This window comes from Homarus americanus, unplaced genomic scaffold, assembly GCF_018991925.1.
Source record: "Homarus americanus isolate GMGI-L3 unplaced genomic scaffold, GMGI_Hamer_2.0 scaffold48226, whole genome shotgun sequence".
Classification (NCBI taxonomy): Eukaryota; Metazoa; Arthropoda; class Malacostraca; order Decapoda; family Nephropidae; genus Homarus; species Homarus americanus.
In genome coordinates, this window is record NW_024730579.1 from 397,757 (window position 1) to 414,600 (window position 16,844).

Here is a 16,844-nt window from a genome sequence, read left to right on the forward strand (position 1 = left end):
ACCCTGTATATGTAACGTGTCCATCCGCTCGCGAGTCCCTTTGGCGCCACCCACCAGCCCACTCTACCTAGTGTTTACTCAGTATGTGTGTGTGTGTTGGTGCGGCGTCAGCCTGGACACCACCACCAGCCTGGACGCAAAGTGCCGTCAGATGAGTGGCTGACAGCGGGAGGTGTGCTACTGGTGTGATCTTATCCATAGACCTGGGACATACCTGGAACTGATATTACCCGCAGGTTCCAGCACGCTGTTCAGTACTTAAGCTCTTAGGTTGTTGCTGCTTCGAACTAAAGGGATTCGTATCATTGTGTGTGTGTGTATACTGTGTGTATATATGTAAATACTGTAAGATGAATTACTGAGGAAAGAATAGAGAGTTAGTATAAAGTTTTCGTATGTTACATTCATGAGTAGCATAAATTGTGCGGTAATCCTGTTGTCCCAGTTTTTCATATTAGATACTTAATAATCGCAGTGATCACCCTCCAGAATGGCGTGGACAGACAGAACCGAGATTGTTATTATGTCTCACCTAGTGTTTCTAAACAAGAGGTGTACAAAAGAATTGCTGGAAATTGAAATGTGTGTTGTTGACTTGTGCTAAGGGTGGTATTGTGCGGTAGGAATGTGTAACCATATATTGAATGGTTAGTCCTTGTTTGAACAACGATAAAGCGAAACCTGTTGAAAAAACTCAGAGCAGAGCTCCAGTAAATTATTCCATGCCCAGCTCTCTGTGACACTACTGTACATGTGTCCTGTGCTGGAGTGAGGGGATCATCCAGTGAAATTTGTCTTTGCAGATGGACGGTTGCTTGAGTGATAATGATAGTGATGCATCGGCAGTCTTTAAAGTGTGCCACAGTTCGTGTTGGGGACAGATGACCATCCATCTATTGTGATTTTGAAGTAGGCTCACTTTGTTGACACCCTGAAGAGATTTGAGTGTTTACGACAGAGCACAACAATTCGTTATTAGGAACATTGAGCAGCATGAAGACCCTTGTGTTATTTTGCAGAGTGATTGTATACTAAATTTTGTATACACTTGGGGGAGAGGCTCTTATCCCAGTTGAAGTGCCACCATGGGTGCCACCACCAGCACTGCTCTAGAAGGGCGAGGCCAACATCCACTTGATCACCGAGACACTGGGTGGTGTGGCCGCCCTCGAGGACGACCACGGGAGAGTGTGGGTATTCATAACAACGGATGTAGAAGCTTCGGCCCACGTGAGGGTCGCCCCGGCAGTGTGAGTCTGGAGGAAGACGACGGCAGCTCTTCGGGTGAGAGTCACTCCAGCGGGCGGAGCAGCAGCTGCGACTCCCGAGGGTCATGTTCCCAGTGTTCGTGTAGTGAGTGTGGCACGCCACCTACACTCCGCCCACGACCAAACCCCGCCACGCCCCAGCCAGGGAGGGACCATGCTTCTCCTCGGGAACCTCCAGACACTGACTTCAGTCACGGGGGCAAAGGAGACACCGGTAATCGTGAAGAACGTTATGACCTTAACCCCGCCACACGTCCCCAAGCACCTGATACACAGCAGCAGCGTCACACACTACAATACCCGACCCGTCGTCCTTCATCACCTGGCGCTCACCATACCACCTCACAGCCCCGCTCCTCCACCTTAAGGAGTCATCTCCATGGTTCTCCCGAAGTTGTACAGTCATCACGCAGTGAAACGACGATCCACCAGACCCATGGAGAGACGACGAGTCGCTTTAAGGACAGAGTCGTAGGTGAGACTCGGGATCCAAGATGCCGCCGTCGCCCCCAGACCCTTCCTTCGTCAGTCTCACAGGACAGACAACATCAGTCAAGGTACAGGCTGCCACTAGACGATAGAAGAAGTAGCACCGAACCAACCCGGGCAGTGTGTAGTGGGCGTCGTCGCGATGAGGACACTGACCAACACACCAGGTCCAGAGGGCGGAGTCGCCACACCTCACATGGGAGGAACCTCACAGACCCACGAGCCCCCGCTCACACTCGCCACCAGGGATGCTTCTACACCCAGATACACCCGCGGGGACACAAGCACCCACTCTCTCACTGGACAAACGGGTACACGAGATATCACGAGGCAGACAGTTGCAGACATAATGAATTTATTCACCGCCATGGATCGTCCCCACCTCGCCCAGGTAGGGAGAGGGAGAGATGTCTTGGATGGGTTTGGGTAGGAATGTCAAGGTAAAGTATTGGTATGAAAGTGAAAATTCTCGGGATCTCATGAAGAATAGGCACCCAAGTGCCCAGTTGAAGATTCGGCACCCCAACATAAGCCCCCGACGGTACCCGGGGTGCCTAATCGTCATGAAACCCAATTTTCGCATCTACTTCTTAACTCGAGTAGGAGAGATTATACATTATCCAGGTGGCCTAATATATTAGTAACAGGTGTTAATTGAGGTATTTAAACAGGCACTAGGTAGGTGTGTTTATGTATGTATAACTTATAGTGGAATAGGGGAAGTGGTCTTTTAACATTAGCATCTGGCCAAAGTTCATTACAGAAAGCACAAAATTTTTGTGAATAACACGAGTGAGTGTCTGTGTGCCCTTTCACGCGTGATTGCGCGCTCGCAGAACCTGTCCTCTGTACAGAATTATACATAAAGTGGTGTGGCTTGTCGTTTAGTGTACTGATTGCGAAAGCATAAGACGAATTTTGTACTTCGATAAGACAAAGTGATAATATATTTTCACATTTCGTAGTTACACTATTGTGTATTAAAAGCCTGAAAGTTCATTATTCATGTTGTTTGAGGCAGTGAAGAGGTGTTGCCAGATGCTTGTAGGTATGGATTTAGCCTCGGTCAATGGTTAAGTAAGTTAGGTTGGGGCCTTCATCACTTGACGGTGCTACATACTTGAGGCTCTTGCTGCCTCCTATTGTGAGCTTATCATAATACAAACCTCCTGAGTACAATGAATTAGCTCACTGAGTAAAATATATCTTGTATGATGGCTTAATCCTTCTCTTATGAAGAGTGACAACTCTTATGTAAAAGGACATTGTACTCTACTTACAATGAACAATGGGTGCGGCTTACATCTTAGCCCTTGAAGTGAAAGGAGTAGTGTGTACCACCGGAGAAAATACCCTTACAATGACGGTACAATATTTAGTTCCTAGTTTCTGTGACGATTGTATTCAGTCAAAACTGAACTTTCTACCCCAGCCATGAGTCATGACCCGCGTTTTTTAATACAGAGCAAAGTGTCGTGCATGAACGAAAGAAAGCTTTTGATGGTTTTACTACCAGGTTGGAGCTTAGTGTTTGGCCATGGATTTTTTGTTTATTTATTTTTTTTAAAGCGATGTTAAAAATGCGCTGGTAGGCTGTGTTTGAGCATAACATCCTGGCAGTGAAGGAATTAAATTTTTAAATGGAAATTAAATAAATTAGGAAAATTGTGATACGGGTAGTTGAAACTCAAACTAATTTATCAAGTGATTTTTCCCTTACCATCGAAGGATATTGAAATGTTTGTGTGTGTGTGTGTTCAAGCTAGCGATTTATTATTATTTTAGGAGAGGCAAGTTCTAAGTCAGATGTTTACGTTAGATATAATGGCAGGATGTAAAATGTCACGCCGGATATCAACCAACAGTCCTCTCTCACTGAACTGTACTGTACAGAGTAGTGTAAATGGAATACGTAATTTAAGAGTCTCTCTCTCTCTCTCTCTCTCTCTCTCTCTCTCTCTCTCTCTCTCTCTCTCTCACAACCCCTGTGGTCTAATTAAGTGTATCATATATTATCTTTGCTGTTTCCTTGGCCTAATATCAGCAGTGCCCGATGAGCTATAAAGCTTAAAAGGTTCATCCCATATTTGATTGCACCGATGGTGCTAGAGTAGGGACGTACTGCCTAGTGCCTGTGTAGCCTATATGATGGGTTCGTTGTGCATTTTGTGTCAGTACAGTATATGACTCTCCCCTTTATGGCTAAGTGTTGAGCAGCACTTCAGTTTGTTCCACTAATTATTTCGACAGTATATATAGGTGTTTTGCAATGGCTTCCCTCCTGCCAGATGCGAGCCGTGTAAAGTATAATTTTGTATCTTCCTAATATGTTCATAAACTTCAAGCGGTTTTTGCTAAGCATTTTAATTAATATTTATTGTTATTTTTATTTAGTTTAGTAGGTATTAATCACAGATTTCGGGGAGGATAGTGTAAAATATAGGTACTTGGTAACGTGGCAGCGTGAGCTCAGCTGATTATGGCGAGGGTGTGAGGCTAGTGCAGTGTGTTCTAGCCTAGACAGGTTGTGAGGTGGCTGTAGCTGACACTTATACTGTGCAACACTTCCTCATCTGTGTAAAGCAGCATTTTATCTTGGTTGTAGGAAGGAGCAGTGGTCAGGATGACAGGTATGTGGAACTGGGCGGGTCTTGTGCTGACATTCGGGAACTTGGTTTAGAACCTTAGGGTAAGGAAGTCGCAGCACCGACTTCTCGACCTTATCTTGCTTTCTCAGTGCAGTACACTCAAAAGTCAGATTATGGTCTTTAGGCTTTTCGTAATTTTAATCATTCATTTGGAGCAATATTAAGGATACCATGTTTCTAGAAAATTAAAATATAATTTGTTAATATGTAGAGAGCAATCATTTATATGCTGTACAATCTAAATGGCTGAATAAGAACTAGACTTAAATTTATCAGTATAGTTATCTGTAAATGTGATTGATGTGATAACTAAGGTGCAGTCATTATCTTACAAGTTTGTTCAACGTGTATGTCATGATTGTCATCATCTGAGGTTATGAGAGAATAGTAGAACTCTGTTATCGCTGACGTGTAGTGCTGACTCCAGCACTGTTCCGCCCATATTTGGCCGTGTAATTGATTTCACGTCGGTTTTTCGGTAATTTCACCCCCTAGGTATTGTTGGCCACCATTTGGGGGTTGTGGGGAAGAGTCGATGGGCACACTATTCGGGGATTTAGGATAGGGGCCTGGAGGCTCGGCAAACAAAGGACCTATTTCCTCGGAATACAAAATTAAAATTATGCTTGCAGAAATAACGAGCTGGTATACAGGAAGAAATGGGCTAGAATGATGTAATGTGCGGGTTTAACGGTTGTTGTAGGAGGGGTGAGGGAGGCATGTTCTTGCAGCTGTGTGAGAGGGGTAGGGGAGGAGGGAGAGGTAGACCGGGGAAGCACACCTGTGGCCCTGGGAGCGGCTAACGCGGAGGGCATTCTGTCTTAGTGACCACACAATTTAGTAAACGCAGCATTCACGATTATCTGATTAAGTAGTGAGTTATATATTAAGTGGGCGTGGTGGTTTTGGAGAAATGATGAGGGAGGGGAAGGGGCGAATGCAGTCAGGGAGAACAATGTGCATCGTGCGTGACTGGATTCTTCAATGTTAGGTGGAAATGTGAGAGGAAACTTGCAAGTTTTTATGCACCATGTGCTGCAGCTTATGTCCTAAGGTTGTGTTGCTGTTACTATCCTTTTCATGAGCTTGTTTTTAATATGACAGAAGAGGATCTGCTGCCACGTGTTCAGTACAGGGCTTTCAAAACTTTTAATCTCAGGAGGTACTTAGCAATAAAGTACTGTACTGTACATATACAGGGGCAGATCCAGGAATATCAAAAGGGAGGGGTCCAAGAAGTTGTGGGTGGGGGAACATGACGAACACAGCGAACTCACCCTCAGAATTTTTTGGAAATCTGACCAATATCATGGGACATTTTGAGGCTGCGTGTGTTTGATATTAAGAGATATTCTGAGGCCAATAGTAATTAATTTTTACTATACAAAAATGTCTGAGTGCAATACAGCATTAAAGAAAAAATATTGGGATTTTCTGATGAAAGGAGGGGGTCCGGATCACTTGGATCTGTCCCTGATGTATTGTCCGGGGGCTGGGGCTAGGGTCTCGCATTTGAACGGGTACAGGTATCTGTGACAAGTTCAGATGTGTAAATTACCATTAAGTAATTTCTTTATTTGAAAGCCTAGTGTATCATAATTCCCTTATTGTTAATCAGAGATAAATTGTTCCATTATCAAGAATATTTTTTGGGCGTGGTACAGTACTGTACTTTAATTTTATTCTTGATTCTTATAACTTGTAAACTAATTAAATTCTTGACACTCGGTTCTTTTATATTTTTTTTACTTTTTACTCTTCATTATTTTCATGTGACACAGTGCTTACTGTACCTTGTTCCTTCTCTCACCATTACTGCACCGTACTTTAATGTTAATTTCTTGTCACTTACTGATAATCAGTTTCTCATTTTTTATCAAGTTGCCTCTATTTTCTTTTATTAAATTTGATGTAATTTGCATCACTATACTGTTCCTCATGATTACTACATTTTATTTTCAATTTTGTTTCTTTACACATACCCATGTTAGACCTCTCCTTTTCCTTGATAAGCATGTACCCTGTACTGCATACATGCACGTGCATGCAGCCATGCATTTCTACACACTTAAATATTGCCGTGTTTATGTACAGTACAGATACACCTTTATGCTATTTTCATGTTATTTATGATTTCATATCAATGTTTTTTTTAAACAGTAAAGCCTCTCTAATGCAGCTGACAATGCATGTCGGATGGATTGACAATCCAAAATATCTATAATTTCACCTCATGAATTCTTTTGGTGAAATAGTGTCAATTTTATCCAATGCACAATCATGTGGCAATTTGCTTAAACTTTTGATATCATTAATAGATTTATGAGCTAAAATGAACAATTATTAAGTAATTTTTTTATTTTTTCTGGAAAGTACAGTGTACAGTACAGCATAAAATTTTGGGGGGCCTTTTACTTATTGAATAGTCATGCAGATTTTACCCATTCAAAATTTTTATTATTTTATTTTATTTTTTTAGTTTAAAGAAGCATTGAATTAAAGAGGTTTTGTTGTACTTTATTAACAGACCAGAGTATCAAAGCTTTTTATTTTTACCTGGCTACTTTTGAGAGTAGTTGTCACAAATTTATCGCACTTTTCAGAACGTCGCCAAGGCTTGATATGGGGTGGTAGGTGTTTCATCAAGATGGTAAACTGGTTGCCTTGTGTGCTTCCAATGCCCCATATCCATGCCATGTAGTGATATCAAACCTTTGCCATAGTTATCTTAATTAAATCTATCCCCCAAATTATCATTAAATTCCCTGTTCCAGAATACTATACCTTAATCCAATACCTCTTATCCATAGTGTACTTGTAGTGACATTAAGCCTTTATTTCTTAGTTACATTGCAGTAATTCAGTGTTCTATTTGAACACCAATACAACCTCACTTCCAGATTAGGGTACTGTACCTTGAAACCTGCATTCCAGGTGACCCTCAGTCTTCCAAGTGCATGGCCCACAAACCGTGAAACCAAGCTTTAATTGCAAATTTTGGATATCTTAATGGGTCTAAATGAAGAAACTTAACATACCTTATGATTATGTTTGTTTCTGTTAAATTTTTGTTCTTAATTTTCACTACCTTGAACCTTCTGTTAAATAGCCTAGTGTCCCCTTTTACTTGAGTGAATTCCGTTTTCCCCTATTTTTCTCACTGTAGTGTGTGAATAGTTTGAAATGGTTTTTATTTTGTTTTTTTGCTTGAGTTTTTATACCCTTTATCCTTTATTTTGATCTGTGAATGTAACTTAAATGTTTGACTTGACACAACTATCCTGTACTGTAATTTTTAGTGCTGTGATTTTTATTTTATTTATTTTTTACTTTGCTGTTAATGTATGTACAGGACTATATCTGTATTTAAAAAAAAGTCTGGTATTGTTGGTAAGATTGTTTTTCTTTTAAGAGGTTACTCATCTGAAAATTCAAATTATAGTAGAAAAGGATGGGATATGTTTGGAAAAGGATGTCTCTTGTACAGTACAGTACAGTACAGTACAAAAGTCTTACATTTATTTACTGGTACATCTACTATTTATATTACTGTACTGTACCTGTGCAGTTTTAGCTGTCAGTTTTTCATTGTTCCTCCTTTCCCTTCAACATAAAGGCAAAATGAACAAAAGAAATAAGATTAAAATATTTAAATAAATAATTAAAGGGAGAAGTAAATACAAAGAGATGTAAACATTTACTCTTGTTGGATGTGCCAAAGTGAATCACATGACAATCTTTGTTGCATGAATCTTTTATATCTTCATTGTGTTTACCAAGTTGATTTGCCATTACCACACCCATCATCTTAGAGTACAGAAAGGGGAGATATACAATGTAGTTTTTGTTAATGTAAGCCATATGTTTTTTTTTTGTTTTTTTTTACTGTGCGATATATAATGATAAACGGTTTTGATAGATTGTGGAACATAATTTGTAGGTACAGAAGTGTCTCAAGTCTTATGAAGTACAGGTATTCTGATAGATTATGTGGAACTCTACCTGTAGGATAGTTTCCAACATTTTCTTCAAGAATTGCATCTCATATGTGGGAAAACAAACTAGGGAGATAGACAATAAAAGAAGTTGCCCCAATTACCACCACTTTTGAGTGTGGGTGTTGGTCCTGTACAGTACTGTATCAGGCCATCCTGGTTTTGGCTCTTATGGTACTGACAGGTATGCACTTTTTACTGTTTGAATTTCTCCCACTGCTCCATGAAGGGTGTTTCAGTATGGGTACAACTCAGTGAACATGATGAATAAATAGCCTTGGACTTACAGTAAACCAACTGTGAGATACACGAGTACAGTAGATACAGTATATCACAGCATGATTTCAGATAAATTTGATTTGCCTTTCTCTAAGGATTTTTTAAGCACCTTAGGTAATGTGTGATAAGTTCCCAGACTGTTATTTTCTATTATTGCTCTGGCCATGAACTATTTTAACAGAGGGTAACTATCCGTTTCATGACCAGGTGCTCCAAACTTCTCCAAAAAATTTCTAACCAGTAAATCATACTTTTCAAATAAAATAGTTTACTGTGCAGTGTATGGAATTGTAGATACTGCAGTACTGTACAGTACAACTTCAGAACAAATTACCTTTTAACAGATTATTATTATTATCAAGTGTTGAATAATAAAGAAGGTGGAACTAAAGCAAGTCATTTAATAATGTACTGTAACAAGCTTTGAATTTAACTCTGAAATAAACTTAAAAAAAAATATTTAGTGCTGTAATATCCTTCCACTGATTAATAAACTCCTAAGTGTAGTTTTCAAATGTATGTTACAAAAAAATTATTAATTCTGTGGGTTTGTGTGATGATTTTTTCCTGCTCCTATTTTGTTATTAAGAAAGTACAGTACAGTATTGTGTAGATGGATCTGATCTGGTCTGCAGTGTTTAATTAGAAATTTATTAAATTTTTTAACCGCTATCATGATAATTTGTCTATAAAACTTAAAAAAATAATAACTTAATATTTTTGTACAGTATACAGTACTATACTGTACAGTATACAGTACTGTACTGTACAGTATATTATTTGCTTTCTGTAATTTTGTGAAATGTACTTCCTCATTAATTATATTTTTTTCTAAAAATCCAGAGGAATGCACAGTGCCATTTGTTTTGGCATATGATGACCTGCTCTCTGGGCCATTCAAAACTTTCTTCGACTGTAGCATGAAGATCGGTGGAGATGTTGCCAGTATTGCCAAGATGGTACAGTCTACCTTCATCAACCAGCGAGCCTTCTTGGTCATGGCATCAAAAAGCCAGCGGCCTTTGGATTCTGAATTACCACAGGTAGGGGTTGCTGGTCTTCCGAATGTTTGTTAGGTATAGAAATACGTAATATTTAGATACAAATTTGCTGTCATTTTTGTTTTCATAGTTCTTCCCAACAATTTCTCATTTATTTTCTGTGCCCATTAATGCATCTCATACAAAAATGGAAGGGGGGGGGATAAGGCAGATAGATGCTGTAGATACTGTATGTTTAATGGCACTGGTTTATTCTTTATTCTGCTGAATTTGTAATACTGTACTGTACTGTATTTGGAAAAAAATAACTAAAGGTGTTGGTGCATGACAGAATGTTGTTTGATCAGTGTCAGCATTGCTATCCTCTGTCTATTTACTTGACAGTTTTTATCTTGAGTACAGGGAATCACTTCTCAGACTGAGGTTTTATTGTGTTACAGTGAATGACAGCATTCAGTAACTGGTAATTTTGGCTTTCTTCCTCAAAGATGCAGGTTTACCATAGAATCATAACCAGAAATGAAGTTATTAGAATTTATAAATTATTGTAGTCAAATATACAAAACACGAATAAATTTAAAAACTACATGTACACTACCCTGTACTGTATAATGGAAAATTTAGTAGTAAAGAATATAAAATACATTATGTATAATACAGTACTGTACTGCAGTTTAAAAATGAAAGTAAAGCATTTATGAGAAAGCACTCCTTTTTAAATAAACGCACAGTACTGTACTGTATATAGGTAATGTTGGATCTATCCAGCTTGATAAATTTATGAAATATACTGTATTTTATATTATATGAAATGAGACTTGCCTTTCTTTTTTCCCTCCCAGGGAGATTAGTAAGGTGTTGATCTCTGAACATAAACATGTATGTTTTGCAGGTACTAGAACCTACAGGAAAGAAGATCCAAGAGGTGATTGCCTTCAGGGAATCCAAACGCCAGTCTCCATTCTTCAACCACCTCTCTGCCATCTCAGAATCCATCCCAGGCCTCTCATGGGTAGCTGTTACCCCTGCACCAGCACCCTATGTAAAGGAGATGGGTGATTCTGCTGTGTTCTATACCAATAGAGTTCTCAAGGAATATAGGTAATTTCACCGGGCAGTTCAGTGAGTCCCTGTTGTAGCACCAACCTAATCTTATTTGAAATATACTGGAACAGGTACACATTTTAAGTGTACCAAATGTGGCAATCATTATATTATTGTCTTAATGGATTATTTTGACTGTACAATACTGGTATGTGCCAAGATTCATGTAAAAGCATATGAAAATGCTTTATAACTAGTAACTGCTGTATGCACAACTGACACCAAACACTCGTATTTCTAACTTGATGCTTCATTACCATTCGGTGTTGACTGTAGGATTTGAATCGGCAACCATTAGGGCAGGACAAAAGTGCTGTGCCCCATAACTTCAGAACACTTGCCAAAAAGCTGTGAAAGTCCTTTATAATCTAAATCTTTTGTTTGTTTTAATATACTGTACTACTGTATACCTGTGCCGGTAATTCATAATTATCTATTTCATCTGTAGACAGAAAACATGATAGTTTATTGTGATTCACAGGGAGAAAGACAAGGTGCATGTTGAATGGGTTCAGAACTGGAATAATGTCTTCAAGGAGCTTCAAGAGTACGTCAAAAAACATCATACAACCGGTTTATCATGGAATACCCGTGGAGGCAATGCTATGGCCAACCTCAAAGCTGCCCCAGCCAACTGTGGTGTCCCTCCTCCCCCTCCAGGTATGCTGCATGGACAGATGAAAATGCTGCAATTCAAAGATACATAAAAGTACTGTAATTTACTATGTTAAAAGGAAAACCTTGAATTTTATGCAGTGTAGTACAGTACTGTATGTTCATTACACCTGTACTTTCAATTGGATGGTGATGATGATCATTATTTTAAAATAGTTGGGATTGAATTTGGAATAACTCTTGGCAACAAAATTTTAATTTTACTAGTTTTAATACAGTACACCTTTACTAATATTTGTTATGGAGCTATATTTCATCAGCTGAATGATCCCTTTTTAATAGTTCTGTGAGAAATGCTGTTTTTCTTTTTTTCAATGATGCATATTCACAATAGCCGAGGAGTGGTAAAATTTTATTTCCATAAGCTTATTAGCGATCACTAATATTAATCGTGTAATTATTTATGATAAAGCCTGTAAATGAGTTGTAAGATTAGTATTGTAAAGTTTTTAATCAAATACATTTCAACTGCTTTAATCAGATAAGAATTAATTCACTTTTTTCACATTTCAGATTCATTTTGAATCTCTAAGCCTTTTCCTTGTACAGTATAATGAAAAGCCTTAAATGTACATTACTTTCGTAGGCAGTAGTGTTACTGATGTGTGAAATACCCGTATTGGCTTAATTTGTCTCATCCCAGATAATTGCACCAGCTGAAGTGTAGTGAAAAATTTTTGTTTACAATTTGTCTTTGAGAGGCATCCAAGTACTGTACTTACCTAAATCGTATAATTAGTGGGGTAATTATAGTTAGAGCTTGATATTAGAAGGCTTCTACTCTTTTCTGTTTGTTTTAAACCTTTAGGCTTTATGATGATCAAATTTTGAAGTGTAAGTAGTGTAAGGGTTTATGCTGTCATGAGAGCATTGAGATACATTTTGTCTTCTTTTTTAAATCCCAATTTTATATTTGATGCCACCAGAAGTTCTTAACCCCTACGCCCCGGGTTAGGGTGACTCTGGCCTTATCCCTCACGCTGGGTAAATCTAGAAAAGTCAACTTTTCCAAAAATAACTTTTTACCTTTTTAAATGATAAAACAGTCAAAAATAAGTAATAAAAACTATATATTGACCCTCTAGAAACTTCCCTGGGGCAGCAGTGGCAAGGGAGATAAGGAGACAGTGTTGTTTTAACGGCTAGCGCTCGTGGTCACTACACACTTGGCGCCCATTTTCTGCTTGCCTTAGTGTCCGGGATGGCCAGTAATGCATATATTTACTGATCATAATACTGTACTTATTAACTATAAATAATTAATTTAGCATATTTTATGCGCATTACTTTTCATAAAAAGTACAGTCTGTCGCCAGGCTGTCTGGCTGTCTTTGTGTTTGGTAGAGCAAGTAATGCATATAAATAATTATTGGAATAATAATTCCACAAATAAATACATTTATAACATATTCATAGCATTATTTTCCAGTAATACTACACTACACTACAATCACTACTTTTAGTAATATTACTTTGATACAATATAATAAAATGGACAAGCAATGAAAATAAAACAAACAAAATAAGGTACTTACATTCAGAAAGCTTTCCTGTGGCCGAGAGTGTGGCGCGACACGCAAATAGTCACGTTGGAGCCTGATAACCCTCGCTGAGCATTCAAACAATGCCGTGAAAAGGTGTGCGTTCCAGAACGTCAACCGGGGCGCCCTAAATGGACGTTGCAAAAAGTCTACTGGGGTGTAGGGGTTAATGACAATGAAATATAGTGCTTAAAGATAAAAATATATTATGAGGAATGTCAAAAATATAATTAATGAGTGACCACCAGATCGTCAAAAGCTGCATCAGTGTAGCTGAGTCTAAAACTCAGTCAATTAATTACCCAGTAGTTACTTGAGCAAAATTAATATTTATATAGCTGACTATTGACCAAGTGACCATTCAAGTGTTGTACTTTTGAAACAACATCTGGAGCAGAACCAAAAGTTAAAGCAACCCTGGATAATCCAGGTACAGTATACCGACGTAAACTTCTCACTGGTCTGGACCAATATGTAAGCTCTTGGTGTCGAGGTAGTCTTGAGAGATTCATCCTATTTACTATCAACTATCCCAAGAGATAAACGATTTAAGCCCAGTGAAGTACTTTATTCAAAACTTCCATATCAGGATGTGACTATCTTGCTGTTTCATTGGATGTGTATTCATGATAACTCTCTGAGGTGTTAGAACGATAACTATTTACTGGTATTCAGTAAAATTATCATACAAGTGCACATCGATTCATTACAGTGTGTGCTTTTACTATCCGAGACTGGCGGATCACTTCCACAATACTACAGTCATTGGTTGGCAATACAGAAAGTCTCTCACTAGCTTCATCTGCTATATACTGTATAGATTTTTTATATTTTTTATGAATGTCTTATCAGTTTTTATTGTACAGTACAGGTAGTACTGTATATTTTATGGAGGTGAATAACTATATACATAGAACAGTGTGTTCATAATTATGCTGTACTTGTCAGTCCTCAACTTACGGGGTTAGGGACCGACGACCAGGTCTCATTACCACGAGAACTCTCACTTTTACGTTTGCCAGCCATTTTAAAGGGAATTACAAACGAAAATTTTGTCAATACACAGCGCGATCACTAACGTCGGGACTCGAAAATACGAACAGTAATTTGAAAAATATTTTATACGACTGCGGCGGTCGTGTGTCCGGGTGGTCGTAAGTCGAGGGGTCCCTGTATATGCTTTATTATCTCCTGTAAGATAAGTTATGATTTGGAAATATTTTCAGTATGGGTAGATACCCTGGGATTACTCTAAGTAATGACAGATGTTGTAGGATTACTCTCAGTAATGGCAGATGTTGTAGGATTACTCTCAGTAATGGCAGATGTAGTGGGATTACTCTTATTAATGGCAGATGCTGTAGGATTACTCTTAATTAATGGTTGGTACTGTAGGATTACTCTCGGTAATGGCAGATACTGTAGGATTACTTTCAGTAATAGCAGATGCTGTAGGATTATTCTTAGTAATGGCAGATGTAGTGGGATTACTCTTATTAATGGCAGATGCTGTAGGATTACTCTTAATTAATGGTTGGTACTGTAGGATTACTCTCGGTAATGGCAGATACTGTAGGATTACTTTCAGTAATAGCAGATGCTGTAGGATTACTCGCAGTAATAGCAGATGCTGTAGGATTACTCTCGGTAATGACAGATGCTGTCAGGTTACTCTCAGTAATGGCAGATGCTGTAGGATTACTCTCGGTAATGACAGATGCTGTCAGGTTACTCTCAGTAATGGCAGATGCTGTAGGATTATTCAGTCATGACATTTGCTATATATATATATATATATATATATATATATATATATATATATATATATATATATATATATATATATATATATATATATATATATATATATATATATATATATATATATATATATATATAAAACTGTCTAGATCTTGAGCTTAAGTATTATGAGGTGATTCCTAAACAGACCAATATTAAGTTGCAGTATAAAGACAAAACCATGAATAGTTTCTTGTATGATAAACATGACCTGAAAAATGAAACCCCTTAAGAGTTTTTATAGCGGCTGACTTTAAATATATGTCAGTGTTAGTTTCAAGCACTTTTTACTCTAATAGCAATTGGCAAGCCATATTTAAACAAAGTCTCAAAAAATCTTTACAAACTAATCATGGAAGACATAAAATATATACTAAATGAATAGTGAACTGCAGTAGTAGGATAATGACAACACCTCATCCTGCACTTGTCCCAAGTGGTTGTGACCAAGTCCTGTCACATTCCTGCTCACTCGCAAGCCATTATGTTGTTGCTTGATCTGTCTCATGTACAGTATTTCTACAGTATAAAGGAATAGTGATAATACCTAGTCAGAGAGAGAGAGAGAGAGAGAAATTGAGTTGGCCAAATGATAAGTGAGAGTGAAGGAGAGGTAGGTGACCAGCTGATAAATTTGTAACCTACTTGTGATGTTTCCAGGGTCACAAGTTTTTATCATTGATCTAATTTAAGTAATTTCTAGTGACAAGTTATGTTCAATTATAGTGGGTTACACCTATACTGGCCAGTTGATTATACTGTATATAAAAGATCTACCTTTCCTGTAACCATTCGTGGTGAACAATCGGGAGTTGTATATTATTTACATACACTATCTCTCTACTTTTTTTCATATTTTTGTTTAGATTTCTTTATTTTTAATTTTCTCGGATCATTTAAGAATAGGAGCATTAACTTCCGCAGTTTTGACATTCACGACATATTCCAGGAATGTAACCCCCATAAATATTGAGGTTCACCTATATAATTCCTCTTGGGTTTGACATTTGATTTGTGTGATATAGTACTATACAGTCAAATTAAAGCCATATTATAATTTTTTCACTTTTGCAAGCCTTTCACTACAGTATACTGGCTGAACCTATTCTAAACAATTGATGTTATTGTTCTTATTGTAATTATTATTTAATTACAGTACATACATGATTACCAGTCTGAAAATCCAAAATCTGAAAACCTCCAAAATCGAATGCCTGTGTTAAAAATTTCCACCAAAAGGACATTAGTTGCTGAAGGTCACATATTTTCCATGCACTATCAACACCCTTTTGTTAGCGTTATCATTTTGAATTCAAGACAGTTGGGTCTGCATACCTATTTCATGGTCACTTTCTTGTGAAAAGATCAGTCTCAGTAACCCCAAAATATCCATAATTTGGACACTGCTCAGTCAAAAGAGTTTGACTGGTGATCAAGTACTGGACTGTATTTAGCCATTTTCTGTTTCCCATTGAACAGTGTAGTAATCTTATATTATTGGTGTACTGTGTAGCACAGGGAGGAATAATGTCTTAGTAAAGGTTTAAAATGGTTGTTAGGGTATCAGAACCAAAGATTTTTTCTTTGTAGTACCATGTACTGTACAATATTACACTAACCAATTATGCAGACAATGATTTCAAATTGTGTGGCTTAAAGACTATGCAGTAGTGGTAAATGACAGTATCCCACCTGCATTAGAATATTGTAGCTAATGTTGATGTATTATCGGTAGCTGGCAACATCCCTCCCCCTCCCCCCATGATCAAGCTGGACCCAAAGGCTGTGGCTGCAGATGATGGGCGTTCTGCACTATTCGATTCAATCAACAAAGGAACAAATATCACCTCTGGGCTTAAGAAGGTATGGTTTTGTTGATCTTTTGGGGATTGTTGTACTGTTCACAAATATTTTGTGATCCAATTGTCCTTATCCTTCCCAAAAATAGTTTATATGTTTGCTAAATAAGTCTGTTTGGTCTAAATTTTTATTTCAACTTTTTGTATGCTCAGTAATTTCTTTGAGTCTTTGCATGACGTAATAT

The 16,844-nt window shown here is 38.0% G+C and overlaps 1 protein-coding gene across 7 annotated transcripts in view; it reads left to right on the plus strand.

The window, feature by feature from the left end:
* LOC121867041 (adenylyl cyclase-associated protein 1-like) overlaps window positions 1-16,844 on the plus strand; it is a 116,637-nt gene that overhangs the window by 80,958 nt on the left and 18,835 nt on the right. For 4 of the 7 annotated variants that reach the window (XM_042366794.1, XM_042366796.1, XM_042366795.1 and 1 more), the window contains exons 3-7: window positions 7,009-7,035; window positions 9,523-9,722; window positions 10,573-10,781; window positions 11,266-11,444; window positions 16,536-16,663. In XM_042366794.1, coding sequence (XP_042222728.1) covers window positions 7,009-7,035; window positions 9,523-9,722; window positions 10,573-10,781; window positions 11,266-11,444; window positions 16,536-16,663 — 743 coding nt within the window. Of the gene's footprint in view, window positions 1-1,070; window positions 2,149-7,008; window positions 7,036-9,522; window positions 9,723-10,572; window positions 10,782-11,265; window positions 11,445-16,535; window positions 16,664-16,844 lie in introns of those variants that run through there. The other 3 variants (XM_042366789.1, XM_042366790.1, XM_042366792.1) reach the window with 2 other exon arrangements.